The sequence below is a fragment of the Microchirus variegatus genome (genome assembly GCF_963457635.1).
Source record: "Microchirus variegatus genome assembly, chromosome: 2".
Lineage (NCBI taxonomy): Eukaryota > Metazoa > Chordata > Actinopteri > Pleuronectiformes > Soleidae > Microchirus > Microchirus variegatus.
Window position 1 is genome coordinate 5,817,310 of NC_139803.1, and position 25,853 is coordinate 5,843,162.

Below are 25,853 nucleotides of genomic sequence, written 5' to 3' on the forward strand. Positions count from 1 at the left end.
AAATACTATCGGAGAATTACTATCTTGAAATATTGACGGACTATCACAGAATAATGACTGTGTTCTTTGGCTTTGTTCAATAAAGTTTTTCAGCGATTCCCGGGAAGGGGGCGGGGTGTGACCCGGAAGCAGTCGCTGCGTCGTGAGGCACGTTTTCCTGCTTTGGCAGCATGGACAGTAGCAGCCTGGTGTAGAAGTGTGAGGACATGTCTGTAGAGATGGTGGACCCCTCAGAGAAAGCTCCAGAACCGGCCCGGACCGCCTGGGTCCTGCAGCAGAACCGCGTCTTCCTAGACTTCTTCTGGGACTTAGCCAAACCGGACCAGGAGGTCCGAGTGAAGGCCGTGGAGAGCCTGATAAACTACCTGAAGACCAACAACAAGGTGAGGCTGTAAACCGGCATGGTTCTGCTGGACCGGGACTAGAATCAGACAAGTCCGGAAGCAGACATGTGTCAACATTAGAGTAAGAATTAATTTAGTTTGTTAAATATCGATAAAACACTGTAAAACAATGATATTTACAATGAAAAAGTATTGTTTTCAACATTTCTACAAAAGTAGTAGTTATTAAGAGTTGATATTATACAGAGTGAAGCCGACATTGTTATGTTATTGTTTTATTTTACCATCTTTATCAATGTGTGAACATGTTGTGGCTTACAGATTTGGGGATTAGTTATATTATATATACATATATATGTATATATATATATATACATATATATACATATATATATATATACATATATATATACATATATATATATATACATATATATATACATATATATATATATATATATATATACATATATATATATATATATATATATATATATATATATATATACATATATATATACATATATATATATATATATATATATATACATATATATATATATATATATATACATATATATATATATATATATATATATACATATATATATATATATATATATATATATATATATACACATATATATATATATATATATATATATATATATATATACACATATATATATATATATATACATATATATATATATATATATATATATATATATATACATATATATATATATATACATATATATATATATATATATATATATATACATATATATATATATATATATATATATATATACACATATATATATATATATATATATATATATATATATATATATATATATATATATATATATATATATATATATATATATATACACATATATATATATATATATATATACATATATATATATATATATATATATATATATATACATATATATATATATATATTACTAGATGAAATTATGAATACATTCAATTTAGTGTTCAATATCGGAATCAGAATACTTTATTAATCCCCGGGGGGAAATTGTTTTTGTTCCAGATGCTCCGTTGCAATATATATATATATATATATATATATAAATGTTATATATATATATACATATATATATATATATATATACATATACATATATGTATATATATGAATATATATGTATATATATATATATAACATATATATCATATATAACATTTATATATATATATATATATATATATTGCAACGGAGCATCTGGAACAAAAACAATTTCCCCCCGGGGATTAATAAAGTATTCTGATTCCGATATTGAACACTAAATTGAATGTATTCATAATTTCATCTAGCACCAAGAAATCAACTAAAACTCAAGCACTGGTCCATTAGTTAATTAGTTGAGTTCAATTTTATGATTAAGTAATTTTTTAAGCAACAAAACAGACATAAATTAACTCGAATCAGCCTCTTCTCTGGTAACATATTGTGTTCTTTTGCTCTGAAAGGAATGAACTTTGCCGTATACTTATAGAAATATTGATACCATGTGTGATCAAAAAGGAAATGGATTTTCTTTGTGTTCTCCAGGCAGATGAACATGACTACACCATGAAGAGGCTCGTGGATGGACTGGCACACACACGAGAGACGGCGAGACCTGGATTCAGCCTGGCTCTGGGACACGTGAGTGCACACGACTGTCAAAACAATCCCCACCTGTGTGTCCGTTATTACAATACATGACAATGTTTGGTGTCCAGGTGTTGAGTGCGTTTGAAGACATCTCCCTGCAGAGCATCCTGGACAGAATCAAAGAGAAGCACAATCTGCAGACGGTGAAGAAGGTCAGTGTTTGCTGATGTTGATCTTTGAGCTGCAGCTGTTTTTATAAATGACGTCAGCGTCTGTGAAAAGTTTTCTTTTGGTTCTTTCAGAAACTTGTCAGAAATGCTTTGTTTGGAAACTTGTTCGGAGTCCTCGCTCTGCATCAGTCCGGCCGCCTCTCTAAAGTAAGTCGCCTCGCTGCCGTCACTGCTATTTATTTGTAATGTTTTATGTTTGTAATACTGTTCCTCTGGTGTCTGCGGTCTGTGCAGGAGCCACTGGTGGTGCTGGGATGTGTGCAGCTCCTCCAGAGCCTCACTCAGCACAGGCAACATCTGAAGGACCTGCCCAGTAAGACGATGGTGGACATCCTCACTGAGGTGAGTTCACGCTCTCTGTAATCCCTTTCATTGAGCCCTAATTAGAGCTGCAACTAACGATTATTTTCGTAATCGATTATTTTCTCGATTAATCGATGAATCGTTTGGTCCATAAAATGTCAGAAAATGTTAAAATACGTCGATCAGTGTTTGTCAAAGCTGGAGATTATGATGTTCTCGAATGTCTTATTTTGTTCACAAACCAAAATGATTCAGTTTTAATGATTTATTTGTTATGTGGAGCAAAGTAACCAAGAAAATATTAAAATATAAAGAAGCTAAAACAATCAGAAATCTTGTTTTTATAATGAAAACAGCTTCAAACCGATTATCGATTATCAAAATAATTGGCGATTAATTTAGTAATCGATTAATCGTTTCAGCTCTAGCCCTAATTAGCTCATGAATACTGCATTTTAAAGCCTGAACATTATGTTTTATGACACAGTACAACAGTGATGTTGTTTATCAGTGAAAATGGAGGACACAAACAAGTTAAACTGTCCTCTCGGGTGGAAAAACATGACACCAATCTCAAGAACTCATATTACACAGTGTCCTTTATGTATTAATGAGCCGCCTTTTATGAAAGCTGTTGTATTTGTGTGTGTCAGATCCCAGAGGAGGTGTTTGAGGAGGTCCTGCTGACCACTCTGAAGTCCGACCTGGCGTCGGCCTTCAACACCCCCGAGCAGATGCAGCTGCTGCTTGTGGCTCTGCAGCGTTTCCCACAGAGCCTCAAACCGAAGAAGCTCAAGAAGCTGCTGGGCTCGTCCACCATCATCAACGCTGACAACATCCCAAAGTAAGACGCGTCTGCCTCTTTATGAGCGATAACTCCAGCAGATGTTCTTCACATATTCACTGTCTCCTACCTCTCACTCACGATGTTCTCCTCCTACAGGCTGACCGAGGTGTTAAAGACTGCGGCCAACTCGGTGAAGAAGGAGTGCGTCCTGCCAACCGTGGCTCTGGACCTCCTGAAGCTCTCGCTGAAGGAGGACAGCTTCAAGCTCTTCTGGAATAAAGCCATCATTGACGGCATGTTAAAGCAGCAGCCAGGACCGACTTAGTGAGTTCTCACGTGAAAGAAAGAAATGGGGAAAGAAACGAGGGGCTTCGAAAGTGTGACAGAGTTTAATTCTGGTTTGTGTCCAGTTACCTGAGCTTCCGTCTGCTGGGCAGCGCTCTGCCTCTTCTGTCTCTGGAGCAGCTGAAGGAGGTGTTGTCTGGAGAAGTGATGGAGCGCTACGGGGAGCATGTGTTGTCTGCTCAGGTCAGTGATCACTGTAATAAACAGATTATAATCTATTAAGACGTAATTCAGGTTCAGAAAATACTTAAAGCTTACATAGAGTTGTCCTGTTGCACATGTATGTTAGTTATTGAGGTCTACTTACATATATTAACTTTTTTTATGGTCAAAAACCTCCTAGTTGCTGTAAACGAGCCGATTGAAATCCTTTTTTCTGACGCTGTTCGTCAGCCGCGATGTTTCAGAGTGAACTTTCACCCCCAGAAGACAGTCTTGTGATTGGCCAGTACTATACAGCACATCCGCTCTCAGAAGCGCAGCTCCCCCCCCTGGAACGGTGGATGCACTGCTCCTCATTTTCAAAACATTGTTTTAACAGTGTTTAAAAATAGCTTCTTCACGACTCCCCGCCGCAGTCCCTTTGACGACCTTTGACCCGGAGTCAGACCCAGAGTCAGAATACACTGTCGCTCGTGAAACACCTCCACAACGGATGTTATTCTTGTTCTGCGGTTCAATGTACGCAACCGGATGTGCCCGGACTAGTGCCCGGAGCAGGATGATCTGCTGTTCAGGAGAACCGCTGTTTACGCAACTATAACGGGATTTTCAGAGATCTCACTGAGCCCGAGATTACAATGAACACAGCGTTCTCAGCAGTGGCTGAACTGTTTGTTTAGAAACTTCAGGGGTTCATAAACAAGTTAATGACGCAGATACACACTAAAAACAGCGTTAATAGGAACTTTCGGTCTAGGTCCGCTTTAAAATATCATTTATTTTCATTTGAAACGGTCCTTTAATGACTTTAAATTGAATTAGACAGAAATATTGACCCAGCGATTTAGGTGTGGAGGGCAGCCTGCCAGGAACTGTTAGAAGAAGAAGAAAAGCTGAAGAATTGAGGAACGGGGAAAGATTAAGGATGAGAGTCAGGGCAACATCAGTCAGTGTTGTGGAGCTTCAGGGCATTTTTTTTTTTAGAAGAAAAATATACCCAACAAGCTTCGGGACAAAAAGTTAAAGGGGAATATAACACATTGAAGTGCTACTTTCATTCTTATATTTATAATATTTGTTTTATTTTAGATGCCGATAAGTGAATTCCGTGCTCATGCATCTTAAAAGTGTCCATAATTTCCCCCTCGTAGAAACCCGACCGATTCAAGCTGGCTCCAGAGATGGACGTCTTCGTCTCTGACTTTCTGCAGAGCTGTGAGGACTCGGACAAACAGCTGTTGGTGATGGTGGCCTTCTCCTCGCTGGCGAACCAGGGTTACCCTGTGGTGCCGTCGGTGTGGAAGGTGGTGCAGCACCTGCAGCCTGCGGCTCTGCAGAGCTACGTGCTGTGGCTGAAGAACATGTTCGCACGGCCTCAGCTGGACGCGCTGCTCGACTTCAGCACTCGCAAGCAGAAAGTGAACCAGGAGGAGCAGGAGCAGTGAGTGCTGTGATCTGTGATAACATGTCTCATCATCTGGTGTCTCTGGATGTAACTGTCCACTGTCTGTCCACAGGAAGGAAGTTGTGTTCCGTCTGAGGAAGTGGATCGTCTCCCGTCTCACCTCCATCATTGACAACCACCAGGTGAAGAAGCAGGAGGATCTCATCATGGATGTGGCCAGGTCAGACTTCCTCTTCTTCTTCTTGAGTATTGTTAAAAGTCTCTGTGTTTGACAGACATAAGTTCACGCTTAACGTTTCTTTTCCAGGTTTGTCTTTTTCCACACGTTCTTCAGCACTAAGAAGGCCACAGATGACATCACAGAGACAACGGAGAAGCTCTCTGTGCCCATCGATGAGAAGACGAGACCTGTGCTCGTCGCTTCTTTCTTTGGGTGAGGCGTAGACACTTCTTTTATGGCTTATGAGAAACAGGCCTTTGTTAAAGAAAGAAGATCTTTTATATGATACGTATTTTTTATGGCTGTAACGATGCACAAACTCACGATACGATTCGTATCACGATTTTTGACCCACGATTCGATACATTCCACGATTTTTTTTAAATTTAAAAAACATTTAATTATATAGCAACTAAATGTAACATTTAATAACAATATTTTGGAACACTGTGAACAGATTTGAACATAAATAAATAAATAACCAAAGATTTTTCTCTTTTCTGTAACAAAACATTACTGTTGAGAAATACAAAGTAATGATCAATCAGACTGGGATTTGTCCCCAAAGCATGCTGGGAAGTGTAGTTCTTCATTAGAAGCAGTTTTGTTCCAGTGGAAATAACTTGTTTTGATAAACAGCAAAGGTAAGACAACATTTGCTCTTATTTTGGGGCTGGATCCGTGAATCTTGTTCGTAGAGGGATAAAAATCTGTGAATTCTCCGCTGTTTACGTAAGGGTTAGGGTCCTGCGGGTTTGATCCATCGGTGTTTTAACTGTGTTTAGTGAACATAAGAATGGTTTAACTCAGCTTTTAGCTGAGTTTCTGACCTTTCTGTGGGTATGCAGCATGTCTGTGTTTGTTAAAGTTAGACGTGGTTTTATGACGCTTTTGTCGCTGCGTCTGACGATGCCCCTGGTAAAGAAGAGATTAACGCGATTAAAAAACACAACCTAGAATGATGACTGTAATTAATTAATCACAATTAAAGTAATAATTTGACACCCCTAATAAAAATAGGTTTGGTAGCACTAACGGCTCATATCATGTGGCTGACCGGAAAAATAACTGGGGGTTAGAAAGGGCGTTTCGCGAAACGGTTTTCTCAGATCGCGACACAGGTTCGTGGCTCTGAGTATCGCGATTTCGATTTCGATGCGCATATCTTTACAGCCCTAATATTTTTGCATATTGCATGAATCATAACGTAATTGTTCTTTTTCAAAGACGACAGCATCACTGTGTTCCTCGTTCTCTCCACAGTCTCCTCATGTCCATGCACCACCTGCCCCTCACTGAGGACTCGTCTGATGGTGAAGCCGTCAGTCAGAAGCGAGTCCTCGGTGTCACAGCAGACGGAACCCTGTGGATCAACCACGTGGCTCAGTTCGCTCAGCTCCTGCTTCACCAGCCCAAGTTTGTGCAGAGCAGGCAGACGTTCACTGCCGAGCAGAAACAGGCCTGGGACAGGTATGATCGTCCTGCTGAGACTCAGACTGATGCAGCTTCATTCTTCATTCCTTTGCCTGTGATTGAGTGTCCGTGTCTGTCTTCCAGTATGATGGAGTCTGTGGCAAAGCTGAGTAAGAAAGCAAAGAAAGGCCAAACGGCCGAGAGCAAAGCCTTTCAGCAGCTGTTCCTGTTGGTCGGCCTGCACCTCTTCAAGGTACCACATCGCAACACACAACCATGATTTTCTATCACTGTATCATTGTCCCAGAATAAAAGCACTTGCAGGGAGTTTAATTAACCAAATTGAGTTCATCTCCGCCCCTTTTCAGCTTGATAGTATGAGGTTGTTTCCAGTCGTTCACCATTGTGAGTTTTACTGCCATCGATGGACTTTAAATATTCAGTTCTTTTAGCATAAAATCAGGCTCATTTGTCAGTTCAGTACAGATGTACCACTCTGAATTATGTCATGTTTTTGTCGTATTTGAATCCATATAATTACATTTTTCTGACGTTGAGAAGTTCAATTTACCACAATTTTAGTCGGACAAACATGTTTACATGTATTTTAAAAGTCCGGTTTTATTAGGACAAACATGATAGATGTGTCAGTGCTTGAACGTTTGACAATCACATCTGTTTATCACATATAATGCTCTCATATACAGTATATATATTCTACATGTGCAGGCCCCTGAGGAGCTGCTGGACATCATGAAAGACCTGCAGAGCTGTGTGAACAACGCACAGGAGACCAAAACTAAGAAGAAGAAAAAGAAACCAGGTGAGGCAAAGACAAAGAGTCACTAAAGATGTGACTGCAGAAATCACTTCATGCTACTTTAAAGCTTATGTGTGTGTGTGTGTGTGTCTCGTGCTGCAGCCACAGAGAAGGACGAGGAGCCCGACTGGGTGGAGGTGATGGTGGACATCCTGTTGTCTCTGCTGTCTCAGCCGAGCAGACACATCAGACAGGTCTGTAAGACCGTCTTCTCCTCCATCTGTCCTCACGTCACCGCGGCCGCACTCACCGCCATCTTAGATGTAAGTATCTGGTAAAAAAGTGTAAAAAATGTGTGTGTTTATTTTAAATCGACGTTATTATTATTATTATAGTCGATATTATTATAGTCGATAATATATAGTATATATTCTGTTCTGTTCTGTCCTGATTTTCTTATTTGTGAAGGTTTTGGACCCAGAGACCGAGAACGAGGAGGACGGTGCGATGATCATCACCGACGACAACACTGACAAAACCCAGAAGAAATCAAAGGACGATGATGATGATGATGATGAGGAGGAGGAGGAGGAAATGGAGGTCAGTCACCTCATCTCACACAGTTTTCTAACAAGAGAATAAGAATAAGAAATGCTCATATTCTACACCTCGAAACTCTCTTTTGTTTCTCTGCCAGGAGGAATCATCAGATGAAGATGAAGATAACGACGAGGATGAGGATGATGAGGAGGAGGAGGAGGATGAAGAAGAAGAGGAGGAGGACATGGAAGGAGAAGTGGTGGACCAAAGTTTCCGTTTGGAGTTGATGAAGGTTCTGCAGCAGCAGGACGCTCTGGTGAGGATTTAGACTCATTCTTGTTTTGAAATCCAACTTTTTTTCACCACCAGGGGGCAGAGCTGGATCCATTTACTCCTGTCCTTGTCTCGCATTGTAATCGTTTAACTGTGCAGCAGATACACCATGTCACGCCGCGTTCACCTTATGTTAACGTCTGTGCTCAGGCCACAGAGGAGGACGAGGGCAGCGATGATGATCTGGACGATGAAGCCATGATGAAGCTGGATAAAGGCCTCGCTGCTCTGTTCTCCGAGCAGAAGAAGAAGTCCCAGGCCAAGAAGGACGAGAAGACCAAACTGCAGAGGGAGAAGTCGCTGGTCCGTGACTTTAAGATCAAGGTATGTTGTCCTCGAGTCTGTAAAAGAAGATAATCGTCAGATATAATAAAAACCCTAATGCATGGTTTTCTTGCTGCAGGTCTTGGACCTCATTGAGGTTTTCTTAGCGAGGCAGGCGAGCAGTCCTCTGGTGCTGGGTCTGGTGGAGCCTCTGCTCCTGCTCATCGACAGAGGAATGAGCTCCGACAGCAACCAGCAGGAGCAGGACTTCCTCCGCCGAGCTGCAGACATCTTCAGGTAACTGTCGCTGTGGTCACAGATTCTGTCGCTGAGATTTTTTTATTTTATTATTTCCAGTTAGTAGAGCTGGTGCCTCGAGGGTTTAATTATCCCACACTTTTTCCCTTTTTCCTTTTCACGAGAGAGAAGAAGAAGTGCTGTCTTTAAAATACTGTTAAAAACACCAAACTCCCACGAGAGCTCTTCCTCGCTGAATATCTCAGATTAACACTGTTTATTTAAATCTAATTTGAGATGCAGAGTGAGAAAATGAACGCGCGATTTTCCCTTTTGCAAAATAAAAGATGAAAGCTAATAATCGTACAATAACAGGGTACCCGCGGGGTCTTAAAAAGTCTTAAAATGTCTTAAATGTTGCTAAAATCTCATAAAAAGTCTTAAATACAATTTTGAAAGGTCTTTAAATCTATTAACGTTACTTTTATTTAAAACGTGCTTAAACTTCAATCTCGATTTGAGGATGCGCTAGTGTAACTACAACACGGAACTAAAGTCGGCCACCTGTGCTGCCCGGGGAGAATTTATCGAGCACCACTAGCTAGTGGGCTGTGCACGCGCCACGGTCTGTTATAGCTTAGCATAGCAGCGGAGAAAACTTAACGTAAGCCCACAGCTAAGCCGAATTGCAAATTCAACAACTTTTGGCTCCAATTCTCCTTCATGTCTTTTGTACTTTTGCCAGAATGGATTTAAAATAGGTCTTAAATTGTATTCATTATGGTCTTTAAAAAAGTCTTAAATTTGACTTGTTAAAACCTGCAGAAACCCTGAATAAAACAGCTTCATGATTTTTACTTAAATTGTGTTTTACTTGTCTTTGTGACTCCATTCAGGAACCAGCTGTGTCGGTCTAAGGTTTACTGCAGGACCGTTGGTGACAGACAGGGGGAGCTCCACGACCTGCTGCAGAAGCTCATGACCAAAGCCCAGAAGCTGTCTGACTCATCCGTGTCCCTCTACTACTTCAGGTACAGAGGAACAGAAATGACGCCAAACTTTTAACAGCATCACAGTTTTCTCGCCTGTTTATTATTGATGATTATTTTCTCTCTCAAATAAATAATCAGGTCATCGTGTCGTGAGCGTCCTGAGGTGTTTTTTTTGTGTTATTTTTGCTGACAAACTCTTCTTACAGTGCGTCGTTATACCTGATGAAAGTGCTGCGAGGAGCTCCGCCCCCTGCTGCGACTGAAGAGGAGAAGACGACAGAGAGTGAAGTGAGTTTATCACAAAGTAAATAATCCACGTTCAACTGCAGTTTATGCTCGATTCAAACTCCTGGTCAATAGACGCGTGGTCATTTTCTCATTTACACGGTGTGCAATGTATTTTTATGGTTCTTATAATATAATATCCAGTGTTCTGAATTAATTCAGGATTTAATTGTGTAGTTAACCGGGACAGGAAGTGCGTTAGAGCTGCAGAACTCAGCCTCGTTTAGTCTTTAGTGTCTTTTTGAATTATTTTCTTCTCCATCTGTGTTCTAGGGGGAAAAAAATCACTGTTTTCATCAATTATTTTGGTTCTCATTAAAGTAATTTTAGAGGTTTTCTGTTGAACCTCACTTCATAAGTTCAGTGTTCCAAAAACTGGAATTGTTCTTCATTTTCTTTGCTTGTATTTGATATTTTTTTTGTTCTAAATCGGAGATTTCCGCCTCCGTTTGCATGAAAATCTGTTTCACTAACGACGGTGGTGTTACAGCGTCAGGGAAAGTAAATAATCCTTTTTTTCACAGCAGAAACTGTGACTTTGTCGTCACTGCAGGGGAAGAAAAAGTGTGTGTTCATCATAATTAAAGTGGTGTTAATGTATGTCAACACACAATGTTGTTTCCTTTCCTGAGTCAGCGTTTATCATTCACACCTGTTGTTGTTGTGTGTCTGCTCTTCTGTGTGTGTGTGTTTCTGCAGCTGAGGTTCACGGGCAACATGGACGTGGACCGCGTCTCCACCGTCCTCAGAGACGCCCTCACTTCCTACATGAAGAGGAGGAAGAGTCCTCTGACCACGCAGATGTTCACAGACCTGTTCAACAGATTCCCCGTGAGTCCAGTTCTGAGAAACGGGTCACATGACTTCACTCGCCCTCACTAATACCTGCATGTGTGTATTTGTGTGTTGTTTTCCAGCTTCTGTGTGTGAATGTGTTGGACACAGCAGTTGAGCACATCACAGCCGGGGTCAGAGAACATCAGCAGGTAATGATTTCACAGCGGGAACAGTGATGGAGATTTAATTACTGCTCATTTTCAGCTGCCACATTCATTTAGGAGCAGCTCGTTCTGTAGTTTAATCCACGTGTGTGTGTGTGTGTTCAGGGCCAAGCCTGCGTGCTGGTGCTCCGCGCCATGCAGAGCCGCGAAGTCCAGAAGCTGCTGAGCGGCGCTCCGTGGACGGAGCTCGGCGCGAAGGTCACGGGTCGGCTGACGGAGGTAAGTCGACACAGTTCCACGTCAGAGAGCCGGCGAATCGGGGGAAATGTGTGAGCGTCGCAGAAGGTTAACGTCGTTGTTTGAGGTTTTATGAAGCGAGGTCGTGTTTCCGCGGTAGAGCTCTGAGTCACTGGAGGGGAATACAGCTTGCACGGTTTATGAGGCCGCTAAATAGAGAGATTTTAGACATTTCTCTGGTAATTGTTGTTAGATTAACCCACGTTTTTCGGATTTTTGAGTCTTTTAACTTGTCGTGCAGTCTGACGACGTCACCTCACACCTTTTCGGGTCAAAAACAACAAGGGAAAGAAGATGGCAACTGGTTTGGAGCGATATTAGACATTTTAATCACTGACGTTAGCTCACAAAGTCCAAGTTTTGCATTAACTGATGGCAGCTAAAGTACGTAAGAGACTCCATTATTTGTCCCACAGTGGGGACATTTACAGCGTTACAGCAGCAAGACAGTAAAGATACGGATAATAAATAATAACCATGCATTCACAAGAAAAGTACAATATAAAAAGATATTAACACTAAGACTATATAAATATATATAATATATTATATATATATATATATATATAAATATGTATGTGTATATATATATATATATACATGTGTGTATATATATATATATATATATACATGTGTGTATATATATATATATATATATACATGTGTGTATATATATATATATGTATACATACATATACAGATGTGTATATATATATATATGTATGTATGTATATATGTATGTATGTATATATGTATGTATGTATGTATATATATATATGTATGTATGTGTATATGTATGTATGTATATATATATGTATGTATATATATATGTATGTATATATATATATATACGTATATATATGTATATATATACATATATACGTATATATATGTATATATATACATATATACGTATATATATACGTATATATATGTATATATATACATATATACGTATATATATGTATATATATACATATATATGTATATGTATATATATGTATATATATATGTATATGTATATATATATGTATATATATACATATATATGTATATATATACGTATATATGTATATATATATGTATATATGTATATATATGTATATATATGTATATATATAAAGAGTTAAATGGAGTCAAATAGAATAGAATGTTTAGTGTACATAATAGACTATTTCCAGAATATATACAGTATGGACTAGATATTGACATTACAGACATTGAGATTGAGCATGGGATATTATATATTTATATTGCACTTTTGTAAAAAAGACAGTATATTGCACATGGGATGAGGTTCTGTGAGGGCGAATCAGAGCAGTGCTTGGATTATATTTTAGTGTGACGTTTTACGTGACGCTCTGTGCATCAGCGATGATTTTTCTAAACACAGTGAAATGGTCTCGCGTCCTCATGCGTGATGTCCTCTGTCCTCAGAGTCTGCAGCAGGTCGGTGAGACTGAGAGCAAAGCGGTGAAGGAGAAGGTGCTGAAGACCCTGGAGCTCTGTCAGTTCCTGGTCAAACACATTCACCAGCAGGTCGGTTTGTCTCTGAGAGGATGAACTCTGCTGCTGACATGAGGTTTCTGTCCTGACTTATTTATTTTATTATATTTATTATTGTGTGTGTGTGTGTGTGTGTAGAAGCTGTGTGTGGACCTGGAGCCTCTGCAGCAGGTCCTGCAGCTGCTGCCCACCGTCATCTCCTTTAAGAAGACGGGCAAAATGGAAGACACTTACTGGGCTGTGGTCAAACACTTTGGAGTCGTGTGAGTAGATGAGGCATCGCAGAACATGACCGGCTGTAAATCTCCGATCGCTGTTTGATATTCTGTTGAAGACCTGAATCTCCTCAGGAAAATGTTCTCCGACTTTATAAATCAACTGAGAAATGGGCTCATTTTCCTTTATACTTTCATGAATGAAAAACAGCGTAGTAATCAGATTACAGCCTAAACTGGTCGTTTACAAGCGTGTGAACACACTCCATGTGTGTTTAAAATACCAGTCTGTTCCTCCTCTTCACACTGAGGTGGTTCTTTTGAACAGTAGAAAGTCCAGCGCTCCACATGAAGGTTATTGTGTTTCATGGTCGTCTGACAACAAAGATGATCCAGGCTCCGCTTCTTCTTTTCTTTTCCCTCTCTCTCTGAACAACCCTGAACATCCCTGCAGCTTCGTCTCTGTTGTGATGAATAACGAGACTGTTTGTCTGACCTTGAAACTTTAAACCATTTGTGGCTTTTGTTGTTGTGTAAATAGAGACGGTGTGACAGAAATAACTTTTAAAATGACTCAGGGTTTTGAAGAACAGAAGCTGAAATAGAAGTGCGTCTTGATTTAAACCTTAACCTCTTCTTCACGGTTGGGATCGGGGGCAACATGCGTCAGACACAGCGACAAAAGCGTCATGAAACCATATCTAACTTTAACAAACACAGACATGCTGCATACCCACAGAAAGGTCAGAAACTCAGCTAAAAGCTCATATAAATCATTATTATGTTCACCAAACATGGTTAAAACACCGATGGATCAAACAGCAGGAGCAGGGAAAAAACGTCACAGCGCACACATTGAAAAGCGGCACCGGAGCGTCAGCGTGATTATGTAAACAAAAAAAACATGTTGATTGGACAGCAGAGAAACTACAGATTCCATCGGTACCATTTTTATCACTCTACGACCAAGATTCACGGATCCAGCCCCAAAACGAGCAAAAGAACAACTGACTTTCAAGAAATACAAGCAGAAATGTCATCTTAACCTTTGCTGTTTATCAAAACAAGTTATTTACACCGGAACAAAACCACTTCTAATGAAGAACTTCACTTCCCAGCATGCTTTGGGAACAAATCCTGGTCTGATTGATCGTTACAGAGCGACATTAGATCGTTCTGATTATAGAGAGGCGAATGTCCGCACAAATGCGTCATATGCATTTATGTTCATTTGACTCGCTAATGAAGTGATTCACACGCATTTGGAGACCGGGGTCTGATTCTACCGGTTTCGAGGTTTAAAACGAGCTGTCAATCACCCTAATTGACCAAGGTAAGCCAGAGCTATGGCGCTGCGTAACTGAAGACGCTGCAGAGTCACAGAGTTGTTATTACGGACCGCACAGGAAGCATCGATTTACAGCGAGTTATCATCCTTTTTTTGTTTTTTGTTTTTCAAAACAAGTTATTTTTAGATCTCTAGTGACGTATAAATAAAATTAAACGGGTTTTTAATGATTTGGTACCTAAGAAATCTCAAATGACACAGATGGTGCCAAACTGTGGCAAAAGTGAGAACGCCCAGACATCTCTTTAATAAAACCTCTGTAATTTCACTCTGCTTCATTTCAGCAGCATCACTTTGCACAGCTCATGTCCAGGTGTTGTTACATGACCTCCATGTGTTTTTAAGCTCCTACTGCATATTTTAAAGGTTATATTTGCTTTAAATCCTTCAGTTATGCTGTGTTCCATGTACATTTACTCTGACACAGTGGCATCTACAGTGAAACTTACACCTCTGGTGGAATCTCACAAGTGTTGTCTTCATTTTGATACCAAGATAATCCACATAGAGCTTGTAACTGCAGAGGTTTACTCTATTTAGTTTGGGCATGTCATTTTCGAGCAGGAACTCCAAAAAGAGGGTCAGGGAAGAAGTGGTTAAAGGATCTTCTTTCAGCTTCTTAAATGTGAATATTCCCTGGTTTCTTTGCTCCAAACAACAAAGAAATCATTAAAATAATGAAAATGGTTTGTGGACAAAAACAAGAGATTTGAGAAACGTCTTCATTTCCAGGTTTGAGAAACTAAATGTCATCAATTCATCGAGAAAATTAATTGTTGCAGCTCTAATATATCATTTATTCAAGGACGTGATGTTTTCTTTTTGCAGGAAACCTAAAGTTGAAAAGATAAAGGCAGACAAAGAGGCCGACAAAACTCCAGTTCCAAAGAAGAAGAAGAAAGGTTTTCTGCCCGAGACAAAGAAGCGAAAGAAGCGAAACATCCCCATCCTGGAGCCGGCAGCTGCTGCTGCTGCAGCCGCCGCCGCCGCCGTCCGCGGAGACAAACCTGGATTCAACAAAGGACAAGGCAAAAAGAAACAAGACAAGAAATCAAAGCAGAAGCGACCGGCGGCTCACGGAACAGCAGCAGCAAACCCGGCCAAGAAGAGGAGGACGCAGTCGGAGAGTAACGCTGCCAAGAAGAAGAAGAAGAAACCCAAACAGAAGTGAAGTGGACACTTGTTCTTTTAATGTACACAAACTGTGTGTGTGTTTGTTTTTTGTCTTCAGTTTATTTGGCTGACGTCGCTTCGTCTCTGCTTTATTTTACTACGAGGAAAAAGATGTAAATGTGTGGGAAGTGAATGAAGAAAGAAAGTATTTTTTCATGTGTGACAAAAAATACATCAACAATAATAAATGCATTTCTCTTCTTTGGCAAATCCAGCACCGCTCCACACTTTCATCTGCTTTGTTGTTTCCTAAAATACTAACTTTAAATATAGCAGCTCTTCCTTTAAAGCCGAACACAGTGGTTTTCCTCTGAGGATTTTCACCAAACGTTTCTCACTTTTCCTGCTCGCCTCCGTCTCTTCATGTGAATCCCTGGACTGACTTAACAACGCTGAGATCAAGGCTCTGTGGGGGAAACTCAGTCCCATCTGCTGCTGCACCAGTCCTCGTCCTCGTCCTCATCCTTGTCCTCTCTGGGACTGAAACGCTTCTTAGATGTTTTTCACTCTGTGCACGGTCTGTTTTTCAAAATCTCTGTGCCTGAAATGATGGAGAAAATGATCTCGGTGTCTCTATTTCACATGTTTCTAATAGATACTGTTAGATGTAGAAGAAGAATAAAAATTATAGTCTTCATCCTTGTCTGTTTATCTCTTAGTAATCATCAGGTTAATCCACGTTTGCTCTGTTTTTTTTGGTCAAATTAAGTCAAGTTTGTTTTTAACGTCTGTAACAAAAGCCGTAAAGACGTTAATAACAAAATAAACGAGTGAGATTAGAGTTCTATGCTGTGCTAATGAGCCATGAACTACACAATAATGAATAAATAACAGAGCTATCGGATCAATGTTAGAATAAAACTTAATAACCATGTTTTATATGACTTTAATTTACATCTCAGGAGTGTAAAGCGTCTAATAGATAACATGAGACATAGAAGAAGAATAAACATTACAGTTTGTCTCCTAGTTCCAGTTTTTATCATCAGATTAATCCATTCACTCTATTTCTTTGGTCAAATTAAGTCGAGTTTATTTGTTTTTAACGTCTGTATCAAACGCCGTGAAGACGTTAATTACGAAACACGACAACATAAACGGTGAAAGAGTGAGATAAGTGTTCCGTGCTGTGCTAAACGAGCCATAAACTACACAATGATGAATAAATAACAGAGCCATTGGATCAATGTTAGAATAAAACTAAATAAGCACGTTTTCTATGACTTTATTTAACATCTCAGTACAGTAAACGTCCATCCCTGAGGGGGAGAAGCTCACATGGACTGAGGCTGAGGCTGTAATTCATCATTTAAAGTGGTCTTTGTGAACTGTTGTGTCACAGGTTTGCAGAGGTTAGACAGACTTTTGTCTTTATGTGTTTAGTTACAGTGAGGAGAGAAGGTGAAGGTGATGATGATGATGATGATGATGATGGTGGTCCATGCAAACACGAGTCAAAACAGTCATCAGCTGCTCAGGTAAGAGCTTAGAGCTACACGCAAACACACACTTTAACCACGTCTCATACTTTATTTTTAAAGCTGTAGTGCGTAACTTTTAACCTCTAACAAGTATGGGGGGGAAGAAAAACATGGATTCTACAATGAATGAATGATTCGAGTCACACAGATGTCCAAATTCTGACTATTAAAGTGTTAAATGACATAAAATAGAAGTTCAGTTAGTCCAAAACAATGAGGCCAAAGTCAGATTCTTTAATAATCCAGATTAGATGAGATCTAAACATAGATCCAGAATAATATAGAGTGAGAAGAGACGTGCACACGATGATCCGTCCAAGCAACCTTTAAGTTAAGCAGCTAAATTAAGTTAAATTAGTCTAAAACAATAATCTTTAATAATCCAACGCTGGACCCTGTGTGTGTGTGTGTGTGTGTGTGTGTGTGTGTGTGTGTGTGTGTGTGTGTGTGTTACATAACCACGTTATTATAGGAAAACTGTCACAGTAGCAAGCCTTTGTGCCTCAAACAAAGGTGAGCAATCACACACACACACACACACACACACACACACACACACACACAGCTCTAATTCACTTGTCACAAAAATGATGTAGTGTCCGACAAATGGATTACTACGCAGGACATGACGCCATGTGCGGCCATTAATCTGCAGCAGTGACAGCTGCACGCATCAGTCGTCTCATCCTGAAGTCACTCTGAACTGCAGAGACCCAGTTTTCCCCTCCTCAGGACGTGGTCTAAAGGTGAATAACGCACCTGTATTCCACCTTAAGATGCATTCACGGCCACGTTAACGTCAGTAAACGTCCCATTACCCAGGTATAAACAGCAGAAGAGTATTTCTGATAGGCAAAAGTCAAATTACGGCAGGAAGTGATATTAAAATCATATCACAATAACGCAATGGCGATATTCGTGATGATATTTCACGTAAAGTAAAAGCATTGGTTATGATACGGAACGATACACAGTTGATAATAAATACACTAAACATGCTCATATATATATAATTTTATATTGAATACATTTAAAAGTGTGATTCATGTAATATTATTATATAAAATACTGCTCACTTGTTTATGACAATAGCTAACGGCCAGTTTTCATTCTATTTTTGATATTAAGGGGCGGGTGGCGTTAAACCGAGTGGCGTGCCACACGTGGGCCACGCGCCGCGGGTTTGTGATGTCTAATCTCGACCAGTAACTCGTCGTGTTTACGAACATTATAAACCAAGTAGGCCACACGTGTCAAACTCAAGGCCCGCAAACTACATTTCCCACAATGCACGGTGATTGCGTTACCCACAAAGTGACGGCACCGCCACTAGATAACAGTGTATCATGGTATACGCATCATGCAACGAGTGAAATTGAATAAGTAATAAATACAGAAAGTTATTTAGCAATATGTTACGGAGTAGTTACCTTTATTTTACATTATATTTGGTTACATTTAGTTACATTTATTCTGTATGACTGACAGACCCTTTGAGGGTCACCATTATGCTGATGTGGCCCTCAGTGAAAATGAGTTTGACAAGTAGGTTCATTTCGCCCTCTGGTGGCTATTGTGTGTATTCTAACTTCCTGATTAGCTTCAGCAGCAACATGCACATTTGTAAACGGTCTATGATATATATATATATATATTTATATAATATAATATAATATATAATGATGGTGTGTTGTTGCTGCAGATATCAGAGTGTGATGAAGTCACATTTCCCTCCTCCTCCTCCTGCAGTTTCAGTTTCAATGACCCTCTGACTTCCATTTAATCACCACACGGTTCGCCCTGGAAAAAGAAAAAAAGTCATGGATCTTTCAATGATGTGTATGATTAACTCTGTCACTAATGCTTCTGATCAAAGTGACGAATGAACAGTCACAGGAGGAGGACGGTGCCGTGCCGGGGGGAAAGTCTGATTTGTTTTTCCGTCCTCTGGAAGCGGCCGCTCTCACCCTCAGCTCAGCCACGGCGTGAACCTGCTGTAATGAAGCATATAAACACACGCCGTCGGTGACAAATCATGGCGGTGGAAGTGTGACAGCAGGGGTGAGAGCCAGATGAGATATACAGTAGAGCGCAGAGCCAATCTGCTAAAACAGCTCAGTGTGGAATCATCAGAGCGAGCCTCGTAAATGTGCTTTCACTCTTTACCTTTATCAAATATTCCAGTGTGTTTGTTGTCTTTGCAGAGTGCGTCACAGACACACTGGCAGCCCTGTTGGCACAGTCTTACTTTTATATCGAGTGCGACTGCAAACCTATTCATTAGAGCAGCAGCCCGTAGATTACTTGATGCCAAAGCCTTGTTTGGAACAAACCGGTGCTTCTGCCGCTGCTCGAAGAGGTTTTCCCGGTTAAATACGGCCTCGCTGAAACCGTTCTGTCGCCGCAGTCACGATTTATGACCCAATCCCATGTTTCCTTCCATGTTTCCTGTCACCGTGGTCTCTGTAGTTCCTTCTGAAGAGGTTCAAGTGTGCGAGAGTTTTCGCAAACCAAAGCAATGATCGCTCAGAGCTCCATGAAAGTTGATCTTCACAAACGAAAAGGAAATCGATGATTGTCTGGAAACGCACTCGGAAGAGAGAGAGGAGGAGAGCGATGAATACTGCAGGTGCTCCACAGATTAGATTAAAAAATGATTTAGTGAGACAGTCCAACACCGTGTCTCAGAAGACAAGGTTACTCCAGACCACTCAATATCAGGAGCCAGGAAACAAGTTTCTAATGGAACAGCTTCTTTTTAACCGGTCCATGACCTGTCCTGTCCTGATCTGTCCTGTCCGGATCTGTCTTGTCCTGTCCAGTCCTGTCCTGTCCTGTCCTGATCTGTCCTGTCCAGTCCTGTCCTGTCCTGTCCTGTCCTGTCCTGTCCTGTCCTGTCCTGTCCTGTCCTGTCCTGTCCTGTCCTGTCCTCACCTGTCCTGTCTTGTCTTGTCCTGTCCTGTCCTCACCTGTCCTCACCTCGTCCTGTCCCTTCCTAAAAACTGGTTCAGTACTTTCTCTAAAACTAAACTCCTGAGTGAAGTTGAGGAAAAACGAGGTCTTCATTAAATTATAAATGAGTAAATTAGTCAAATAAAAGAGTCTCACACACACACACACACACACACACACATGCGTCTGTGTGTTTGTGTCTATGGAGACGCTCAGTTAACACAGTTTGTGGAAGAGTAACAGTAAGTGAGCAGTGAATGAACCCAGGATGAACCTTTAAATCTGGGAATGTGGGACGGCGTCTTTGGCTGAAAAGTTTCCATGGAAAGTTTCCTCCTGGTCCTCAGAGCAGCAGCAGCAGCAGCATCAGCGTTCAGGACAAAAACACCTTGATGGCACTTTTCCACGATACAGTTCTTGCACAGTTCAGCTCAGCATGGCTTGACTCGACATCAGTGCTAGAAGCTGGGCCCTGGTGGGGTTTTATTTTTAGTTTCCGCTCTGATCGTTTGCATCATCGTTTGCTCCAGAAAATGTAGAAAAATGTTAATCAGTGTTTGTCAAACCTGGAAATGATGAAGCTTTTTGTCCATAAATCAAAATTCAATCTGTTTTTTAATGTGTTTTTTTTGACTCAGAGCAAATAAACCAGAAAATATTCACATTTAAGAAGCTGAAAAATGACACACTTTGTTTAATTATGAAAAACCCCCTTAAACGGATGATGAAAATAGTGTTCAAGCAATTGAACATTAACACTATCAACATTAGCTAATTGTCTTAATAAGTTTAGACTTAATAATAAAGAGTTTTTCAGTTGTATTTACTGAGGTGACACACAGTCACATGTCCATAATAATAATAATAATTAAAGCTGCGAGCAGCGATGTGCGGGACCTCGTATCCGCCGCCACCACCTCCAGGCCGGGTAAGTCCTGGACTCTGGATTCTGTGTTTTTCGAGTCAATTGGTCAATGTATGGGCGATTTATAGGTTACTTCCGGTTTCGGGTGACCCACTTCCTGTGCGAAGGTCATAGTTTGTAGACATGTTCAGTGAGGGGCCTTGGTCTAACCGATCAAGTTTCGAGGCAATCGGTCAATATACGGGTGAGTTACAGGGCACTTCCTGTGTACTTAAGTCCTAAGTCCATTATTTTATCAAATTTTTTGCGAGTTCTGATGTGCGTGCAAATTTTCCTCCGTTTTCAAGCACGTTTAGGCGGTCAAATTCGAGTTCTTCGTCGGAGAATAATAATAATCTTTACAATTTCAATAGGATCCTCGTCACTTTTGTGTACGAGGTCCCTAATAATAATGATTATAATAATAATCCTCTGCAGCAGAGAGGAGCAGAGACCAGCGAGGACAAGAGAACCCAGAAAACTGTCCTCATTCATTCTAAATGAGGCTGTTTTCTGTAACTGGGTTATTCCCTCAGCAGACTGTAATCTCCCTTCACTGTCTCTCCCTCTCTTATCTCTTTGTGTGACAATAATAATTAAAAAAAACCAGACTTCATTCATTTATTTTCAAATAATGACTTATATTCCCGTGACCTCTGAGCTCCGTCGTGGAAAAACTCGCCGCGTTCCAGTTCTGGAACTTTTTATAGCTGAATTAAAAGGAGGAACCGAGGAACTCGGGTCTGAGGAGAATTAAAAATCCTCATTACTGTCGCGGCTTGTCCTGTTTTTTAAGGCTTTCTTGTTTTTTTAGAATCATTTACTGCTCACATTTAGGACGTGTGTGAACACTTTTAATTTCTAGGAGTGACAAAAGCCTCTGTGCTTCCCCCCGTGCGTTCGTCTCAAATGTTAATGAGTCGTCGTGACACTGATTCGTGTCGACGGCTCCGTCCTTGACGCGAGGGTCGACGTGTCGTCGTGAAACATTAGCGACGCTTGTAACAGAGACGGTAAAGAGGATTAAATCATTAAAAGGCCACGACGGATAAAAACGGTCCATTTCCTCCAGTAGAAATTAAGATTTCTATACCCTGACACTCAAGACAATATATAACATGAGTCTAATTTAAGTTATTTTTAGGATATTTTAAGTTCTTTAAAGCGTTAGAAAATGTATGCAACTTCAAAAAGCACAAAGAAATATACAGAAGACTGTAAATATGGATGAATTAATGCAGAAATGTCGATGTTGTCACGATTCACACTCAACATTCCACACATTTCCTGTTATTATTGTCATTGCTGCTGCTCCCGTTAAAGGGAATCATAACAGATATAAATGCAGCCTCAGAAGGATGCAGCCTCAGAAGGATGCAGCCTCAGAAGGATGCAGCCTCAGAAGGATGCAGCCTCCTCGTCCTCCATCACTTAGCCGCTGATCTCCATTAATCCACAGCCACTTCCTCTCATCCGTCCATCCTTCCTCACTGACCTTCACCCTTTCATCAGGTCCTGGCCACTTTTTTCAATTACATCCATAACTGTTGACCTCCAATTCCCCCGCCCCGCCCCCCCCCCCCTCCCTCGTTCCATTCCGAGCCAATTCATCTCCACTCGTTCTTCATCCGCTGACCTTTGTTGACCTCTGAAGAGGACACAGACAGACCAGCGACTGACCTCCGCTCACGCAGCCTTCTTCCATTACTCTTCTTCTTCTTCACATCCATCCTGACTGACAGCTAAAATCCATCCTCACTCGCCATGAAATGGAGGAGCAGTTTTAGCCTGGACAAATATACGGAAATGTAAATGTAAATCTGAAGCCTTTAGCAGTTCAGCGTCACACACACACACACTGCTGTGTATGTTCTTCACGCTGAAAACGTGCTTCTTGTCCCTGGTGAAACATACGTTTGGATGAAGAGAGCGTTCTTCATTTTTTATTGACCTGCTTCCAGTATTTCCCATGATAAATCGCTTTATTCTGTCCCACTTATGCCAATGAGATAAGAGACACTCAGTCTGTGCGTCTGTCAGAGTTGGAACCTTGCCAAAGGCTTGCTTCATATCCACAGGCCTTTTTCTTTCTTTTTTTCGCTTCTGCTGAGGGACAATTAGGAACATTCACTCTGGTGCTGGGCCAACACACACTCACTTTCACTGACCTCCAGTCAGAACTGTCATGGCTGTGTCATGTGTGGAGTTTGCAGAGGATCTGGTTCTGGACTTACTGTATTTCATTTAGTCCTTGATACAGTATGAGAAAATATGCAAATGACATCCTTCATCTACGTGAAAGTCCTTATGCAGAAAGATCGGGAGCTAATAAATCATAGCATTAAGGGAATTTGATCCCAGAAACAACCACAACCTTTTCAATCCACAAAACCTCGGATTTATGTCGGGCGCCAAAATTGACGCCAAAACTCAACTTCCTGTTGAGTCGAGGACCACGGTGACGGTCGACTTTTTTCTACGTCTCGGTCGATAACCTCTTCCCGCCAAGTTTCGGGAAATTCGGTGGAATTCAATTTTATTTTGTCTATGTTTTGACCTTAGGGGGGCGCTATATAGTCCTTGAGCGTGCACAGGTCTGGGAACTGTGCCAATATCGCAGAAACGCCCTCAAAAATGACCACAAATCCACAGATATAGATAATAATGTGAAGGATAACACACACACATTTAAAGAGTAACATAATGTACGTATTTATTTATTTATAAACTTTGAATAGTACATATTTTCCTTTGATAAGGCAGATTATATGAAGTCCAGAAAGATGACGGTGTTACTGTAAAACATTCCAGCTCTCATCATGGCATACATTTACATTAATGACACAACAGGTTTTTTTTTATTTTAGGCCCACTATGATGCAATCATGGAGTTATTATAATCATCAAACAAGGAAAGAAAGGAAGCTTCTAAAGGAAACTCTATATTGGAAGAATTCTCGGAGAATAAAATACTTTTTTAATCAGCGCAAAAATGTACTATCTGACACGTTAAACGGAAAAAATGTGCATAATAACTACAGCGAAGAAAGTCTTGCATCCTGTCAGGCTAACTATAGAGCTACCTATAATATGTCTAACAGACACTGGAGGACGGTACTTTATGCAAATATATGCTAAGTCACTCAATTGAAGGAAAAAATACTACGCCAAACAAATAAGCTATTTCTGTAGCCTATGTGCAGTTTACCTACTGCCTAACAGCACCACAACATCCACTATAGTCTACATATTGGTCGTGTGTGTCAGAGGACATGCCATCATCATCATCATCAGCTCTTCATAATTCAACACCACACTGTGTGTCACATCATCCTGGGGAAGGAGGTTTAAGGAGGAGGTCCAAAAGTCAAAGCAGGCAAATACTTTACACAGTCCCATAGAGAGTTATCAGTCATGTCAGAGGAAGCAGAGTCCATGGGCCTCGTCACTGAGCCTGCAGACCAGTGGCAAATGACAGGGAAACCAACCAGTCGTCAGTGGAGGGTGCACAACGCTGTCGTTTCACTTCATATTCAGGCGGTTGAGTTGCACAATCACACGATTGGACATCATCGCGTGTCATCATCATCATCACGAGACGACAGGTGATCGCTCAGGACCGCGCTGGATTGATCCGTCGTGACATTTCCCAAGTGGAGATCCTAAACAATGGCCGCATACCAAATCACCTGTGTCCTCTCAGTGTGTGTGGACACTCGACGACGACGACTCATAGCACCACATTACGTTTAAAGCAGGGGTTCTCAAAGTTTTGATACCTGAGGGCCAATTTAGGAACCCAACATTGGACTGAGGGCCGCCAAAAGAAAAAAAAGGGGGGGAAAAAACAGAAAGAAATCCAATTTGTAATCATTTTAATGACCAGATTGCAGTTCTACAGTTTAGCGTTAAGTGAAATAAGCGTTAATATAATTTAATTTGAGCATTAATATAATAACGCTTTATAATTTACTGGGTAATTACCCAATATTTTGGCCATTGTTCTTTCCTTCTAATTACAGGTTAATACCAAGTAACACATTTCTGTTACCATATATTTACTGGGTAAATAGCTAGTAATTGGGGGCTGTAGCTACCTGCTTATTACCAGCTTATAACCCAATAATACACTAAAATTCACCATTTAGAAACCAGGTAAATACCCAGTATTTTTGTTTACACTTATTGGTCTGTATCCAGTAATGTCCGATAAACATTTAACAAGCTTAGAAGCTCCTGGATTAAAACTATCAACTGTAATTCACTGCGGGGCCGCCAGAAATGTTTCTGCGGGCCGCCATTGGCCCCCGGGCCGCACTTTGAGAACCAATGCTTTAAAGTCATATGTCTTCTGTCCCAGCTCTGACCTCTGAGGTTGGACCGGAAACTGAACGTGCATCCATCTTTGTGATGGGAGAGTGGTGGAGGACACATACTGTAACCTCACGATAACACTGACTTTCTCTTCTGTTTCCCATAGATGATTAACAGCTTCGCTTGATTGTCCCCACAGATGTGAAAACCGGGGGTCGCCATTTTTACTGAACCACCTCTCAGTCCATGCTTTTCCCTACATGATGATGATGATGATGATGATGGGCCCTGAGCAGCAGCAGCCATTTTACCATGTTCCCAGCTTCTTCACCTGTCTTTGACTGACATGAAGTGAGCAAGAAATCCTTCACACCATCAATAATGCACAACATGTCTAAAATGGCTGCTGTGCCACACTTTCTGCTTTTCCCTGTCATTTGTCACTGTCTGTGTTTGGACTCCAGTG

The 25,853-nt window shown here is 40.7% G+C and overlaps 1 protein-coding gene across 1 annotated transcript; it reads left to right on the forward strand.

Annotated features, from left to right (window-relative positions):
* Positions 1-178: 178 nt before the first annotated feature.
* Positions 179-16,171, forward strand: mybbp1a (MYB binding protein (P160) 1a). The gene is made up of 27 exons (XM_083909888.1): positions 179-383; positions 1,936-2,031; positions 2,109-2,192; positions 2,283-2,357; positions 2,445-2,552; positions 3,167-3,357; positions 3,457-3,624; positions 3,711-3,828; positions 4,959-5,248; positions 5,325-5,432; positions 5,520-5,645; positions 6,696-6,902; positions 6,990-7,098; positions 7,575-7,668; positions 7,768-7,928; positions 8,074-8,205; positions 8,303-8,461; positions 8,629-8,802; positions 8,882-9,039; positions 9,876-10,010; positions 10,178-10,259; positions 10,956-11,087; positions 11,174-11,242; positions 11,363-11,476; positions 12,932-13,033; positions 13,139-13,263; positions 15,392-16,171. Exons 1-27 carry the CDS (start codon positions 207-209, stop codon positions 15,732-15,734), a joined length of 3,837 nt encoding a protein of 1,278 aa, XP_083766014.1. The 5' UTR covers positions 179-206; the 3' UTR covers positions 15,735-16,171.
* Positions 16,172-25,853: the final 9,682 nt, after the last annotated feature.

What these genes read in the sequence shown, in the direction of transcription:
- mybbp1a (XM_083909888.1), top strand. Translation starts at nt 207, where the DNA reads ATGTCTGTAGAGATGGTGGACCCCTCAGAGAAAGCTCCAGAACCGGCC. An exon ending in ACCTGAAGACCAACAACAAG is followed by an intron (nt 384 to 1,935) that starts GTGAGGCTGTAA and finishes TGTGTTCTCCAG; the next exon opens with GCAGATGAACATGACTACAC. An exon ending in TCACGGGTCGGCTGACGGAG is followed by an intron (nt 11,477 to 12,931) that starts GTAAGTCGACAC and finishes CTCTGTCCTCAG; the next exon opens with AGTCTGCAGCAGGTCGGTGA.